This window comes from Vollenhovia emeryi, unplaced genomic scaffold (genome assembly GCF_000949405.1).
Source record: "Vollenhovia emeryi isolate VEMERY1.0 unplaced genomic scaffold, V.emery_V1.0 DF939137.1, whole genome shotgun sequence".
Lineage (NCBI taxonomy): Eukaryota > Metazoa > Arthropoda > Insecta > Hymenoptera > Formicidae > Vollenhovia > Vollenhovia emeryi.
Genome location: NW_011967229.1, coordinates 2,436,988 through 2,451,752, shown reverse-complemented (window position 1 = coordinate 2,451,752; position 14,765 = coordinate 2,436,988). Strand labels below are relative to the sequence as shown.

At 49.3% G+C, this 14,765-nt stretch overlaps 2 protein-coding genes across 7 annotated transcripts in view; one reads left to right on the top strand and one right to left on the bottom strand.

Moving 5' to 3' along the window:
• Positions 1–3,124: 3,124 nt before the first annotated feature.
• LOC105567511 (RCC1 and BTB domain-containing protein 1-like) lies at positions 3,125–7,357 on the bottom strand. Of its 5 annotated transcripts, none has more exons than XM_012022429.1 (10): positions 7,097–7,357; positions 6,821–7,026; positions 6,175–6,348; positions 5,847–6,108; positions 5,640–5,767; positions 5,276–5,554; positions 4,645–4,769; positions 4,453–4,550; positions 4,243–4,373; positions 3,125–3,868 (listed from the first exon to the last, which is right to left on the bottom strand). In XM_012022429.1, the coding sequence occupies exons 1-10, from the start codon at positions 7,275–7,277 to the stop codon at positions 3,728–3,730; spliced, it is 1,725 nt and encodes a 574-aa protein (XP_011877819.1). In that variant the 5' UTR covers positions 7,278–7,357; the 3' UTR covers positions 3,125–3,727. The 5 variants fall into 5 exon arrangements, with proteins under 5 accessions (XP_011877819.1, XP_011877821.1, XP_011877820.1 ...); XM_012022431.1 differs by having other exon boundaries at positions 5,276–5,542; XM_012022430.1 differs by having other exon boundaries at positions 6,821–7,023.
• A 2,915-nt stretch (positions 7,358–10,272) lies between these two features.
• Positions 10,273–14,765, top strand: part of LOC105567509 (protein lap1) — a 14,010-nt gene continuing 9,517 nt past the window's right edge. For both annotated transcript variants that reach the window (XM_012022428.1, XM_012022427.1), the window contains exons 1-5: positions 10,273–11,027; positions 11,106–11,241; positions 12,500–12,789; positions 13,201–13,912; positions 14,401–14,591. In XM_012022428.1, coding sequence (XP_011877818.1) covers positions 10,872–11,027; positions 11,106–11,241; positions 12,500–12,789; positions 13,201–13,912; positions 14,401–14,591 — 1,485 coding nt within the window. In that variant the 5' untranslated portion in view covers positions 10,273–10,871. The remainder of the gene's footprint in view (positions 11,028–11,105; positions 11,242–12,499; positions 12,790–13,200; positions 13,913–14,400; positions 14,592–14,765) is intronic.

Here is a 14,765-nt window from a genome sequence, read left to right as displayed (position 1 = left end):
AATAATCTAGCATAAAGCAAAGGATAATTATTAATATACATATATAAATATAACTATACGTACTATAAATAATAATTCGTTATACTGTACATTACGCAAGTCCGAATATCCGGATTACCTGGACCCGACGTCGGACAAATCGAGCTCGTGCACGAGTCTGCGAGATCCTTAATTCGCGCTCGAGCTACCAGGGTGATTGGACGGGGTAAGTAATCGCGAGGCGTAATATGCCAAAATCGATTCGTATTTTACCACGAAAGTCTCTCCACCTCCCAGAAAATCCATCCCGGTATCGTCGCGTAAACGCCATAAATACCCGGATAACTCGATATCCGAATTGTCGGAAATAATTATTATCGGATCGCTCAAACCTCTTCCCGCCCTCCCTCCCACCCCCCTCCGTCAGACAGCCGGATCATTGGAATCTAATAAATCCGAAGGATCGGATTCATCCGAATCTCTGCGAAATTAATTCGGATAATTAATAAATCAATTCGCGAGTTATACGCCGATCGGACGGAAAACCGATCGCGGAGCGCGGCGTGATGAAATTTATCGAAAATACGCGATAAAAATGCAAACGAGACAGGAGGAACTCCCTGCATTAGTTTCACATGCGTGTGCGTGAACGTTTGTGTGCATTTTTCGTAACCGCGCATTGCGAAATCGGGGTATCAGCAGATTCATATTTCGCGTCGTAATTGTCACACGAGGACTCGTGTGTCTTATGCGTGTGCGCGTGTTGCGCATTTTTTTGCGTATCGTTACGTGCAGGTGCGTATAAAAGTACCGACGCAGCACGTCGATCAAAAATATTGCATTTTCAGGCGTTTTCCGTTACGATCGTTTTCCCAATACAGTTTTATCAGCGGTATAAGCCGTCGAAAAATCATCCACGTGCGCGCGCGTATGTGTGGGTGCGCGTGTATGTGTGTGTCTCCCGTTCATCCGATACTTTATCCCCATTGAAGCTGCACGCGAAAATTTCCCGCGCGTGTAATTACATTCTAATATCTTTCGCGTCTACCTCTCTTCCGCGTCCCCGTATAAATAAATACCCCCGGACACGTTTCCCCAAATATATTTCCCCGGGGCGAGGAGCAGCGTAAAACGGTTCTCCCCCTCCCGTGGAAGTTATACTTTCGCAATTTCCAGTTTCCGCAGTCTCGCACTTTTCATCGGCGTCGTCGAAACGTGCGCGCGAACGATCGTCTCCTCCCTCTCGCCGGGGTAAACGACAGGTAATCTATCGGCAACTTGAGGAGAAAGGGGGCAAAGGGTCGGAGGGACTTCCGAGTCTCGAAATAGCGGTTATCTCGGAAATAGCGTCGATGCCGGGGCGATCCCGTTTAGATAAGCGCGTTTAGTAAATCAGCTGTCGCAGGGGGGGGCCATTCTTCTCTCCGGGTGAAGGATCCTCGCTTCTCCAATGCAAATTTCTATAAGAACAGTAACGACGGAGGGGATGAAAACGAGCGTCGATAGAGAGAAAAGCGGGGGGTGGGGTGGGGGGGGGGGGTACAGGAGATGAGAGATGCGGGCAATCCACTGAAAAAGAAAAAAAATTGAGGGAAACCAAAGGAAGAAGATGAACTCGCCGAGCAAACAGGGGAGAAGACGGAGTCCCTTGATTGATCCTGAAGGAGACAGATGGTTCCTGCGGAAGGGCAGTTTATCGTCGATCGGCGGGGGGTCGCAAATACGAATTACAGAGACGCCATTCTTTTCTCTCTCTCCGTACCTTGGAGGGGCGCGCGAGGGGAGATCGGTGGCCCGAGCGGGCAGGGAAGTCTCTCGGTTTTGTCGTCGACGGGACTCGCAGAGCGCGTCGCTGGGGAAAAGTAGCCCGCAGGCCTAAATACGCTCTAATTAATACAAAGAAAGCAGTGAAGTGGAGAACGATTACTACTAATGAAACTCTAAATGGACCGACGACGAGTGGTCGAGCTGTCGGTGGCCGGTCGCGGCGCCCCGACCGCGCCGGCACCCGGGGAGGATCTCGCGGTCTCGCGAGAGGGAAACTCCCCTCCTCGGGAAGGTACGTCGCGTCGTGGCGCTACGCGACCGGCGACGCGCAACCACCGCGTGCAAGCGCCCGCCGTCGCGAATCTCCGTTTCGCCGAGCGACAAGTAATCCGAAATGACAAATCTTCGCGCTCTTATCACGAGTAGAGAGATACAATTCATCTATTACAATTTCTACCAACACCTGTCATTGATTATCTACTACTTGCCGATGACTAATCGATCGGCGGCGGACACTATCGACCACTAAAATGAAAACGACCTTACGTTTGTAAAACGTAATTTGTCACTCGCCCGTCGCGCAATCGGGCCGGCTTCTATTGATCAAACCGAGCGTTCGGCGCGGCGAAAGGACGGCGATGTCGTTAACGATACCGCGGCTCCTCTCGGCACGGCCGGCAATCGTTATCGCGCACAACCCTTTCGACACACACGCTCACGCTCGCACTTGGTTGCACGCGCTGGTTGCGACGGGAGAGTTTTCGCGGTCGCGGCGCACGACCGATCACCTAATTTAACATAATAATTACTTATACATAATATATAAATACATTTAAAATAAAATAAAAGACGCACGTATATATACTGAGCGCCCGTTTTGCGGTGGCCGCTGTAAGATAGACACTCCGTATATGTATATCTTGTATACTTCTATATGCGAGATTGGAATATGAACGATCAACGGCGTTCGGCGACTCGGAATCGAGGGGCGAGAGGGAGAGAGAGAGAACGTGCGAGAGAAAGAGAGAGAGAGAGAGAGAGAGAGAAAGAGAGGATGAAGTTGATACACGTGTACAGATTTATCGGAGTTAATCTCCGTGTCGCGAAACATTGACCGTTCCCGTTTCAAGGTATATATATATGTATGTATATTAAACATCATATGGTGATTATTAATCAGTAGATACGTATTATACGAACGACAAAATCTATCGCTTGTATATATTGAGGATATCGTAATAAAATGATGTACGAACGACCGTGCGAGGTCTCCCTCAACCGAGCTCCTCCACTCCCGACTCTCTTTCATTCGCTCACTGTTGTCGCTGAGAGCCCCGGGTATCGGCGGACGGGAGTGAGCGGCGTTAATGACACAGCATTGGCGGTGTTAAAAAAAGTTTATTTCTACTGTTTCGCGTCGTACATGCGTATACTTATATTTTACAAAGTTCGCCGTCTGACAAACAAAATCGGCGAGAGACGTCGGCGTGATCGCAAAAAAATAGATACGCTATATCACAGAAATAATAAAAAGAAATGCGGAACAATATAACTTTCGCAATCGTTCGACAAACTCGACGCGTCGTCAATCAACGTCGTTACGCAGATTAACGCGTCGTCGCGGACGCGAGTTCGATCTCCCTCGATAAGTGGCGTCGCCAATTTTTTCTTCTTCTTCCGTGTACGCGAATTCTACGATAATCTCAGGTACCTTTGCAAGATCACAATCTCCGAGATCGGCGAAGAAAACTCTCGTGCGAAATATTATTGCGGGACGCGCGAGATAGTCCGCGCGACTCGTCGGTCGCGTCCATTTATCACTTGCGACAAAATGCTAATAGCGAAATGCAAACTTAAGAAATAGAATGTCGGAGTATCTCGTCGTGAAATGCGCCACGAGCTTTCGTGCGGCGACAGACAGACTCGGCGAATTTCGCCTATTCTCGTCGAGGCGCATTGTCCTTGAGGTAAACAGACGAATTTACGTCCTAAAAACACCGGCCTTGCCCGCCTTAATTATAAAAGTTTTTACCGTGTTCTCGTCCAGCTTGGCGAAATTTTCCGTCTGCGTCACAGCCGTCATGTGATTCAAAGCGAACTTGAAACAGAATTCTTCTAGTTCCTACAAAAAAAAAGAATTGCCGTCGGCATTCAATAATGCATGCACGTGTAGATAAAGCGATATCTGTACACGGAGAGAATTTGCTCTTAAAATTTACCCTGAAAACTATGTAATCGTGGAACAACACGGCATTTTGAAGAACTGTACGAGTTTTTTTATATTTTACAATGTATATTCCACTAGTAAAATGTATATCAAGTATAATTACTAGTAGAATGTACGATGAAATTTCAAAAGAACTATCATAAAATTCCTCGAAGTGCCGCGTTACCCGACGATTACGCGATTGTCGGAATAAATTTTAAGAAAAAATTCTCTGCGCGTATCAGTTAATGAAATATTAATGAGTATTAATAGTGACGGCGCTTCGCTACCTCCGCGTTGTACTCGATCGCGATGCTATACAAATAAGCGACGTTTGCCACGGTGATTCCTTGTTTTATCATCCGAATACAATGCTTCTTGAGACTGTTCTCGCAGTACAAGTTAGCCAGATCCAAGAGCTCTGTAACGAGAGATGGTGCTGATCAATTGCGAGGCCACGCGGACCGACCACCACCCCGTGGCGTACTCGACGTACTCACCTAATGCTTTCTCCACAGGCAGATCGATCACGTCGGTGTACAAATACTTCAGGAAGGCTTTGTAGACGCCGTAAGAGAATTGGTCATGCTCGATGACGCTGTCAGGAGAGAAGGATGAGGTTAGCGAAACTTGAAAAATCTTTAATCACGAATAACACTGGCCCTTTGTCAACCCTTGTCCTTTGGGATTACCTCTGGTTGTTTTCCGCCCAGTTGTGCTGAAACATGGTTCGGAAGTACGGACAGCGAATCTTCAAGATAGCCTTGTGCACGTGGATACATTGGCCGTCCACTTGTATCGTGAGATCACTCGTCTCCTGTGTCGAAAAGAAGAGAAAAAGTTAGAGTCAGACGCGCGTGACATTAGTCCGGTACATAAAATATTCGCATTCATTAATTAAAATCGAGAAATGTATTACGATTTTGAACATCAAAGTGCTTACCGTCGACTTCGGTAAATACATTTCTCCTTAGAGAAGCTTCTCGAGATCTCTTTCAAGAAGACTCGAGCTTTGATTAACACAGAGCTTAGTTAAAAAAATTACAAGTCTTAACCGCTCTAATAAGTGAAAATATTATACATCAGTGCCTCAGAGATAAACAATGTTAAGTCACATGTATTGCAAAGATAGATTTTATATTTTTTTAAATCAGCTTGACAAACTTGACATTGCTTATCTCCGAGGCACTGATATGTAACTAGCGATGTTATTAATAATTACATCTATTTGCTTCTCAACTGCACTTTCTCCTCAATATTGTACATTTTGAGAACGCGAGTACACGCGAAGCGGACAAACACAGGACGTAGAACAAGACCTACAGGATCGTCGAACGCGGCTCCCAGGCTCTCCAACAGGCTCGACTCTTCGTTCAGGTGGAGGATCAGCGGTTCGTGCATAACGCTCGGCGATCCGTAGGACGCGAGCGCGTCGTGCACGTTTGAGAACGGAGTGGCGGTCGGGGTCGTGACGCTCTGACCGCGGCAGTGGCCCCACATGTAGACACGTCCTCCCTCGCCGACGCCGACGCTTATGTGATTGTAGTGCAGCGCAGCGATGTCGGACAGCCTTCCCATTTCGTGCTTCACCTGATGATCCAACTATTGATGATAAAATCCCTCGCTTTTCCACTTTCCTTCCGTTCTCCCGTCTCCATCGCGATATAACCGTTAAATATGAATTTACCATAACTGGGTTACAGGCGTTCGTCTTGTTGCCGATCCCCAGCTGGCCGTAACTGTTCCCGCCCCAGACGTAGAGCTTCCCCTCGTCCGTCAGCGCCAGCGTGTGCGCGTATCCGCAGGCCACCTTGACTGAAACGACAATACTCGCTCAGCGTTCCGCCCTGTCGTTCTCCGCTCCCCAGGTCGGTCTACCGAGATCGAGAACTACCTATCACAGTTCCTATCAGCGAGCCGACCCGGCAGGGCGTCATTTGGTTGACGTAATTGCCTATCCCCAGCTGGCCGACGCCGTTGTAGCCCCAGCCGTACACCTCGCCGTTTTCGACGACCGCCATGGTGGAGGTCTGACCGCAGGAGATGTGAATGACCTTCTTCCCAGCCAGGTTGGAGTTCACCTGCCTGGGCGCGCCCTGATTCGTGCTGATGCTGCTACCCACTTGCCCGCAGTTATTCTGTCCCCAGGCGTACACCTGAAACGAGACGCGTCTTAGCTCGTAACGACACAGAGTCGTCGTCGTGTCCCGACCTTTGCTCACCTCGCCGTCTTCGGTCAGAGCGACGGAATGGTGGCTCCCGCACGCGATGTCCACGATGCGCTTCATGCCCAGAGCGCCGCCTAGACTCGGCATGTTCACTAGGGTAGGCGTGAGACCTTGATTGCACGTGCCATTCCCCAGCTCGCAGTAACCGTTGTGGCCCCAGGAATACACCTATCGAGAATTTGCTATCGTTTATTCCGACGCCTCGCGAGTGTGTCGCTTGTAACTTGGCGGTTTCATAAGATCCCTGACAATTCCTCGGAATGTGTCGACAAAGAACGGCCAGATAGAATAATCCGTTTTTCCTACAGAACTCTAGTACAGACTATGGGTTTGCTTTCTGTTCCTGCACCGGTGAACTGGTGCCAATCAATTAGAGTAAGACAAGTATATTTTTTCTTATTCTAGCTTACTGCTCTAGTTCACCAGTGCAGGAACAGAAAACAAACCTCGTGCGAACTACACAAATATCAGAGCAGTGCAAAGTGTAAGCATCAATTGTTCTGTCTTTGTTATTTGTTATCAAAATGACTAGCTTAGCTCTAAACTTGTGTTTAATGGGAACGCACCGGAACTCTGTGTATTTTAGAGAAGCGTTATTTGAAGATTCATTTTGTTTCGACATACAAGACTTGTAGTGTACCTCTCCCTCTTTTGTGAGCACCAGAACATGAGGTCCGCTGCCGTACGCGAACGTCTTTATATCCTTGTCGCATAGGGCCTCGACCTTCTTCGGATACAGCGTGCTGTGCGCGTCCCCCGTCCCCAGGCAGCCGGCGATATTGTTACCCAGGGCGTACACAGTCTTGTCCCTCGTCACGATCAAGGCCTCGTTGCCCAGGTTACCTGCTTCGAGAAACGTTAGGTTGAACAACACCGCAGAGCACGGGAAAGGGGGGAAAAGAAAAGGGCGAATTACCGTAGACCACAACCATGTGAATCCGCGAGACGAATTCCGGCTCGAGTAGACTGAAAATCGGCCAGCTTCGTAGATCCGAGGTGCCCATGTCGCTACGCGGGATCGTCTGCTCGGGGACACGTCGCTTCGTCTCTTTCGGTGTCTCGCGAGAGCCGATCTCAAGCGGATCGCGATCTCTCATGTCAATGGGCGTCCACGGCTACCTCGTCTTTTGACATAGTCGCTAGCCAGCAGGCAGCAATGGACAAGTTGGAGGGAGAAAAAGAGAAGGAAAGAAAGAAACCCGAGCGCTGTTCTGCGAATAGCTACCGACGGATGGTTGTCGATATGTTATCGACGAATGGTAAAAATAACATTCTTTATTGCCAGCGACAAAACGCAAAATTTTTTAATTTTCAAAATGGGTAAAAAAATAGGCGCCAATTTGTAGTTGTCAGTAAAATCCATTACTTATAATTATTTTATTTGAGTCTAAATATTATTAGAAGCTTGATTTGCATAAATTAGATAGAATCATGAAATGATAATCTATTTTTCTTGTATAATAGTTTCGGTATTACGTTATGTAGTGGTTCTTGCTAGAGTCCCTAGTTCTTGCGGAGAACCGTGGGTGTTCTATTGTCAAATTCTTTTGGTCGCCCTGAAAAGGGCGGTTTGCATGTGTCGCCCTGAGAAGAGCGGTTACGTGTCTTCTTAAGGACTGTCCGGGCTTGTCGATATCTGAGTTATTCTCGGTGAGGGTTGCTGCGCCACGTCTATGCGTACAACCTTGGGTACGGCTGACTTCTGCGGTGAAGTCTGAGTGGCTGCTTCGGTGGTGGCAACTCTGCTGTGTACTGGCGTTCCCTGCTCTCGAAATCGGGCTCCTATTCCCGTAATCGGCTCTAGTCTCCACGGGATGTAGCTTTCTCCGGATATCGGTGGAGGACTGTGCCTCTGGCGTAGTCGCGGATCCAGTGGAACTACGGGCTGCGACGGTGGTAGAGGCGTTACGTGTACGCACTCTAGGCTTCCCGGTGGACGTCCTGGTGGGGGGACGTCTCGGAGTGCCAAGGCCCTCAGGGGCTCGCTTGGGGTAGGCGTCGAGGCCCGAGGAGCTCGCTCGATGGAGATACCGAGGTCCGAGGAGCTCGCTCGGTGAAGATATCGAGGCCTAAGCCGCCTAAGGAGGCTCGCTCGGTGAACATATCGAGGCCTAAGGAGGCTCGCTCGATGGAGATACCGAGGCCCGCGGGGCTCGCTCGGTGAAGACATCGAGGCCTAAGGAAGCTCGCTCAATAGAGATACCGAGGCTCGAGGGGCTCGCTCGGCGAAGATATCAAGGTCCAAGGAGGCTCGTTCTCGGTGAAGATATCGAAGACCTAAGGAGACTCGCTCGATAGAGATACCGAGGCCCAAGGGGCTCGCTCGGCGCAAAATAATCGAGGCCCGAGGGGCTCACTCGATCAACACTCTCGCGAACTGTCTCCAGCAAGAATCACTTAATAAGTTTCGTCGTCGCCGGAGGTCTTTATATACCCTTCGCCACTGAATTTTAAGTGCGAGTATGCTGTCGGCGCTGGTGGCCGCCTGGCGGCGGCGCGCCGAACCACCGTCGTGTCACCGGCGCTCGCAGTAGCGGCGCCGTGACGTGTGGTGCCCGCGCGCTTGATGTGGCGTGAGTCGCCACACGTTACATACAATTGCGCTACTCTGCAGCGGATTCCAGTGCAAATCTTAAAGTGCGCCTTAATTTGCATTAAAACTTCAATCAACTATCGAACAATGTTGTAGGCATGAATTATAGCTCATAGATTTCAAATATTGAACACATTACGTACGTTTTAATTAAGTATAGATATAAAAGAAATGAACAAAGCGCCTTTTACTTTACGTTTAAATTCTTATAATTGCTAATGCTAATTAATTTATTTCTTATTAAATTTACAGATATTTAGAATCATCTCCTCGTTGTTCAGCAAATAAATGAAACACCGACGTCGAGCTGCCCTAAAGACTAAGGCCCGTATTCTGAACTCCCTTTCATCGATAAAAGCGCGCCTCTAAAAGTCGCCAATATAGTCTTCTGATGGCTACAAGCCACTTTTAGAAGCGCTTTTATCGATAAAAGAGGATTCAGAATACGGGCCTAAGGACCGGGGCACACGGGAAAAGGGCCATGGTCTGCGGAAGGGCGCGCAGGGTCCATCTGGAGTCTAGACAAACTTGCGTGGGTGCGTAAGCGCGCGCGTAAGAAAATTAATTGGTCTATTTCCTCACGCGTGTACCCGTGGACCAATGAAGGCCCTTAATCGTGAATTTTTCTTGTCTGGCGCGAACTCGTGAAAGGCGAAAGGTTCCATTAACGAATTCAACACTCGTCGACGAAAATGTTCGCTTTACACGAGCTGACGTTAGACGAAAAGATTGACGAGCCTCCAGATTCCTCGTACGCACGTTTACGCAAATTCGCCTGGCCGGAGGCCCTTTCTCCGCGCGCCACGGCCCTACGGTCCTTAGGGCGCTTCGGCATCGGAGCCGCGCGATCGAGCGGAGGCGATTGGCGTCCGGAGGTTGAAATCCGGCCAATCGACGAAACGAGACGAGCTGCGGAGTGCGGGTTCGATTGATCGAATTCCAATCTTCAATTTCCAACAATCCGGGAGCGTTTCGCACGCTCGTCGGTAGTGTCAAGTCTCCGCCAGCCTCTTCCGCTCGAGTTCCTCCGCCCCCTCCCCCTCTCTCCCGCCCCGCTTCCCTGCCCTTCGTTCGTGGTCGGCCTCGGCCTCGGGCTCTCGGCGTCGATCATTGGAGCGTGTCTCGCCGCGGCTCTGGACCGCGGCTCTCCCGCGGCCACAGTCTCGCAGCCTCCGAGAGCGGCCCAGGGTGTCCCGCGGGTGGGGCGCGACGAATCGGTTAGTCCCGGGATCGGCGAGTCCGCGAATCGGGTGACACGGATCCCCGCGATCGGCGTGCACTGCGCCGTACGTCGTGCGATGAGGAGGGAGTGAGATATGCGCGTGAGAAGCTCGGCGACGTCAGCGGGGACGAGGACGGCGGCGAAGCGCCGACGGGCCATCACTTCTTGACGTTCCACGCGCCGGCGTCTCACGTACCCACCAGCGGTCCGGCGGCTGGCGCAGCCAGCGGTCGCTCGCGCAGCCAGGCGTCATCCGCCACCGTTGCACGCGCCGGCGATGCCGATTCCCGCGGGATCCGACGCGACGACGACCACCCACGGCCGCAGCCCGCGGCGCCGCGGCGGCGCGACGCGGTGATACGGTGTGCGGCGACCGGAGATCGCGGCGGCGGCTCGGCGCCCCCGCGGACGACCATCGCCGTCGTCGGCGTCGGCGGCGGCGGCGACGACGCTCTCGCGTGCGGTGGTGGGACCTGTCCCACGGTGGTGGATCGCGGCCGGATCGTTCCTGAGACCACCGCAGGTAACGGTGCTTCCTGGTGCTCCCACGGCAGCGGTTCTTTCCCCCTCCCGCTCGCGACGGAGCGAGACGGTGTGAACGTTCGCTGCGAATCTCACGATGGGATCCGCGTGTAAATTGTTTATCAATTGCAGTTTATCTCGGACATGAGCAGAGAATATTTTGTCTCGCTTTTAGCCGCGAGACAAAGAGTCTCGCGTGGACGAATGTCGTATATTGAGGGTGGATTATTGAGCACAGGATTGTTGAAACTTTGTTCTTATTAACGGATCTAATTAAACCGAGCTGTGTGAAATAACGTGATTTACAATTGCAGCTAATGTAACGCGCACTCTTTCCAGTTGCACACGCATGAAATGGGTAGCTCTTGGTGGCAGTGCGCCGCGTGTCTGAGAACCCAGGAAGAAGACATCTGCGACCTGCAGCTGAATCACTGTAATCTCTACGATGTACCACCCGATGTGTTCATTTACGAGAGAACGTTGGAAAAGTTGTATCTCGACGCCAATAGAGTGAGTGCCCCCCTTGTCTTCCGATTGTCATTGCGCGATTGCGACGACGCCTAACACTCCCCTGTGTTCCTCCCACAGATAAGAGATCTTCCCAGGCCGCTATTTCAGTGCCACGAATTGAGAGTACTGTCGCTTAGCGATAATGAGATCACTACGTTACCACCCGCCATAGCGTCGCTGATCAACCTGGAGTACTTGGACCTCAGCAAGAACAGTGAGTGACATTCTGAGGGTTGCACCTCAGATAGCGCAAGACGCTCCTACGAACATTGTAAGATTATTCTTCGAGAATATTTGGAATATCCCATAGGCCATTCTTATATATTTGTCTTATGTTCGTAGAATATTCGACTGGCACTACTAGAGATGTTTTTCAAATGTAAATAGAACAAGTGGTAAAAGAAGGGGCTCGGAGCCAGAACGAGTTTGTGGTGTCCAAACAACCTTTTACTTAATTATAAATGCGTATATACGTTTCGGTCCTTATTGGACCATATTCAGTATAAAAAGGAAGAAAAAGTGCAATTTAATACATTAATGAATTCGCAATATAAAAATTAAACCAAAGATCACGCAGTCGATCGTATAAAAGTGTGATAAATAATGAAACGGACATATTTAAAGATTACGCAGTCAGACATGTTGAAAGTATAATGAGTAGTGAAACAGAAGTATTTAAACCAAAGACGCAAACAATTGAGACATAATCGGTTAACAGAAAATAGAATAATCTATCGAATATAGCGTGCCGCGTACACATGGTATGATCACAGGTTTCACTGCCTTTTGCATAAGATGAGTGTATTACACAATAAACAATGTGCAATACATAAACTCGATGAATATTAAAAAATTATTCTGAACAAATATTCCAAAGACATTCTCGACGAGTATTCTGAAAACGTTCTTTGTTATGAATATACGACTTCTAATTGTAATAATCTCTGTATACGAGGTCTGTCCGGAAAGTATCCGACCTTGTGCTGCATCTAAATCTGATCGATGGCGACAACGTCCCCTTCAAAGTACTCGCCTTTGGAAGCTACAACCTTCTTTCAGCGATCCTCCCACTTTCGGAAACACTCCTTGTATTCAGCTTTCGGAATAGTTAACAGCCGCTTCGTCGCGTTCCTTTTTATTTCCTTTACGTCATCGAATCTCGTATTTATCTTTATCTTTTTAACAATAGCACACCCAGGTACAAGGGTAGAGCACAAGGTCGGATACTGTCCGGACAGACCTCGTATTTATAGAATATTCTGAAATTAAGAATATTTGCACGCCAAAAGAATATTCATAGAACTATGTGTGCTATCTGGGACGCGGGATGCACTCCGAGGGCTGCGGTCTTGCGACTTGTCGATCGACACGGTTTCGACAGGCCTGGGTCCACGATGCTAGAACTTGGATCGAATTCTAGCATCGTAGACACAGGCCTTAACTGCATCTAAATTTGCATCCCCATGCCGCAGGTATAAGAGAGTTACCGGACAACATAAAGGAGTGCAAGAGTCTCCGCTCGATAGACATCAGCGTGAATCCCTTCGAGCGTTTCCCGGATGCTATAACGCATATCGTCGGCTTGCGCGAGCTGTACCTAAACGACGCGTACATAGAATACCTGCCGGCCAACTTCGGGCGGCTGTCAGCCTTGAGGACGCTCGAGCTGCGGGAGAACAACATGATGACGTTGCCTAAGAGCATGAGCCGCCTGGTGAACCTGCAGAGGCTCGATATCGGCAACAATGAATTCACGGAGCTGGTAAGGGCGTCGTTTTTAAATCTACACTTTTCACGCGTCGCTCGAAGTCGTTGGACGTCCCGAAATAGACGTTTGCGGCCACTCTTGATGCCGTGAATTTTTACAAACTTACGAGACACTAATGTTAAAGTAAAATCATTCTCGAACGAAGTAAAGAACACGATTCTGATTTTTGACACATTAATTTATCTCCCGACGCTTGGGTTTGGTATATTTTCTGTATGTAGGGAAGGGGACGTATTTAAAATATTGTTAAGAGTATCGTTGTCTATCCATATTTCGGTAGAAACAATGGAGTGTGTCTCTTCCCTGTCAAAATTGGGAGGAAAATTAATGACGAGTGATAATATTATTCCCAATAACCGGTATATTATTGTTATATTTTATATTTAAATTTATCATTGTTCTCAGCCTGAGGTTGTTGGAGATCTCATCAATCTCACGGAGCTGTGGATCGACGGCAACGACATCAGGCGCGTCCCGGCGAACGTCGAGCAGCTCTACCGCCTGAACCACTTCGATTGCACGATGAACGCGATAAACGCGCTCCCGATGGAGATACGCGGCTGGCGCGACATCGCGATCATGAATCTGTCCTCGAACGAGATGCTCGAGCTGCCCGACACGCTCTGCTACCTGCGCACGATCGTCACCCTCAAGATCGACGACAATCAATTGAACGCACTGCCGAACGACATCGGCCAGATGTCGAGCTTAGAGGAGCTTATAATCACTAAGAACTTCCTCGAGTACTTGCCGTCTTCGATTGGCTTGCTGCGCAAGCTGCACTGTCTCAACGCGGACAATAATTATCTGCGCGCGCTGCCCGCCGAGATTGGCAGCTGCACGTCCCTGTCCCTGCTCTCGCTGCGCTCGAACAATCTGACGCGCGTGCCGCCCGAGCTGGGCCATCTGTCCTCGCTGCGGGTGCTCAATCTCGTCAACAACGGCATCAAGTTTCTTCCAGTCTCCATGCTGAATCTCAGTAACCTCAAGGCGTTGTGGCTGAGCGACAATCAGAGCCAGCCGTTGGTGCCGTTGCAGCAGGAGTTCAACTGCGAGGAGGACATGATGGTGCTGAGCTGCTTTATGCTGCCACAGAAACCGCGGCAGGACCTGGAGCGTGAGTATCCATGACTTGCAATGTTTTCGGTATAGAGTTTTGTTATTTATTCATGGCTTTAGTGTCTCTCTCTATATCTCTGATTAACATCTCACTAATCTTTCGTTCGTTAGGAATTAGCTTGGAAATCTTTCAGTAACTTGTGGAAAAATTATTGCACGCCTTTCTTTAACGTAGCTTTACTTATGTTTATGTGTATTTGAACTAATAAAGAATTGGCTTCTTGCTTACCTTAGTTTACGCTGTTACAAAAAACGTACATGCTTTATCTGGCTTATTAACTAACAATGAAATGCGATATTTATTCACGCTGCTAGTAGAAGACGGGCAGGAAGACGAGGAATGAAATGGTAAGATATTGAGAAACTGGTATCGAATAGTGCCGACGTTGAAAAACATCGCACGCATTCGCCAGCATTTTATTAAAGTATCCCTCGTTGCGCCGATCGTGTCTTCGCTCTAGTGACCCGCCGTAATTTCGATTGCAGAACTGGCGCAGACCACAGGACCGATTTCGAGTTCGATCATCGGAAACGGCAAGAGGATATGTTTCGCTGCTGAGGTAGATTCCGAAGTCCCCAGGCAACTTCATCGAGCACCGACCCCTTACCCCAAGGAGTTACGCAATCTCGCTAGGCACGCTCGTAATCTGCATCATCAGTCCATTCACGATCAAAGAGTAAGTCGTCGCGCGGTACTCCTCTTCTGCCGAGCAATAGAGTTGTTTAGCCACCAACATATTTCAACTGCTCTCTTTCGCAAACGCTCATTTTGGAATGAGCGTTTAAACAGAAAAACCGGAAATTGCGTAAAATCGAAATACGACCTCGCGAAAGAGATCAGTCGATTTGTA

Coding starts and splice junctions, on each gene's coding strand:
- LOC105567511 (XM_012022429.1), bottom strand. CDS start 7,277: ATGAGAGATCGCGATCCGCTTGAGATCGGCTCTCGCGAGACACCGAAA. Junction 7,027..7,096: donor TCACATGGTTGTGGTCTACG/GTAATTCGCCCT, acceptor CGTTTCTCGAAG/CAGGTAACCTGGGCAACGAG. Junction 4,551..4,644: donor TGGGCGGAAAACAACCAGAG/GTAATCCCAAAG, acceptor CTCTCCTGACAG/CGTCATCGAGCATGACCAAT.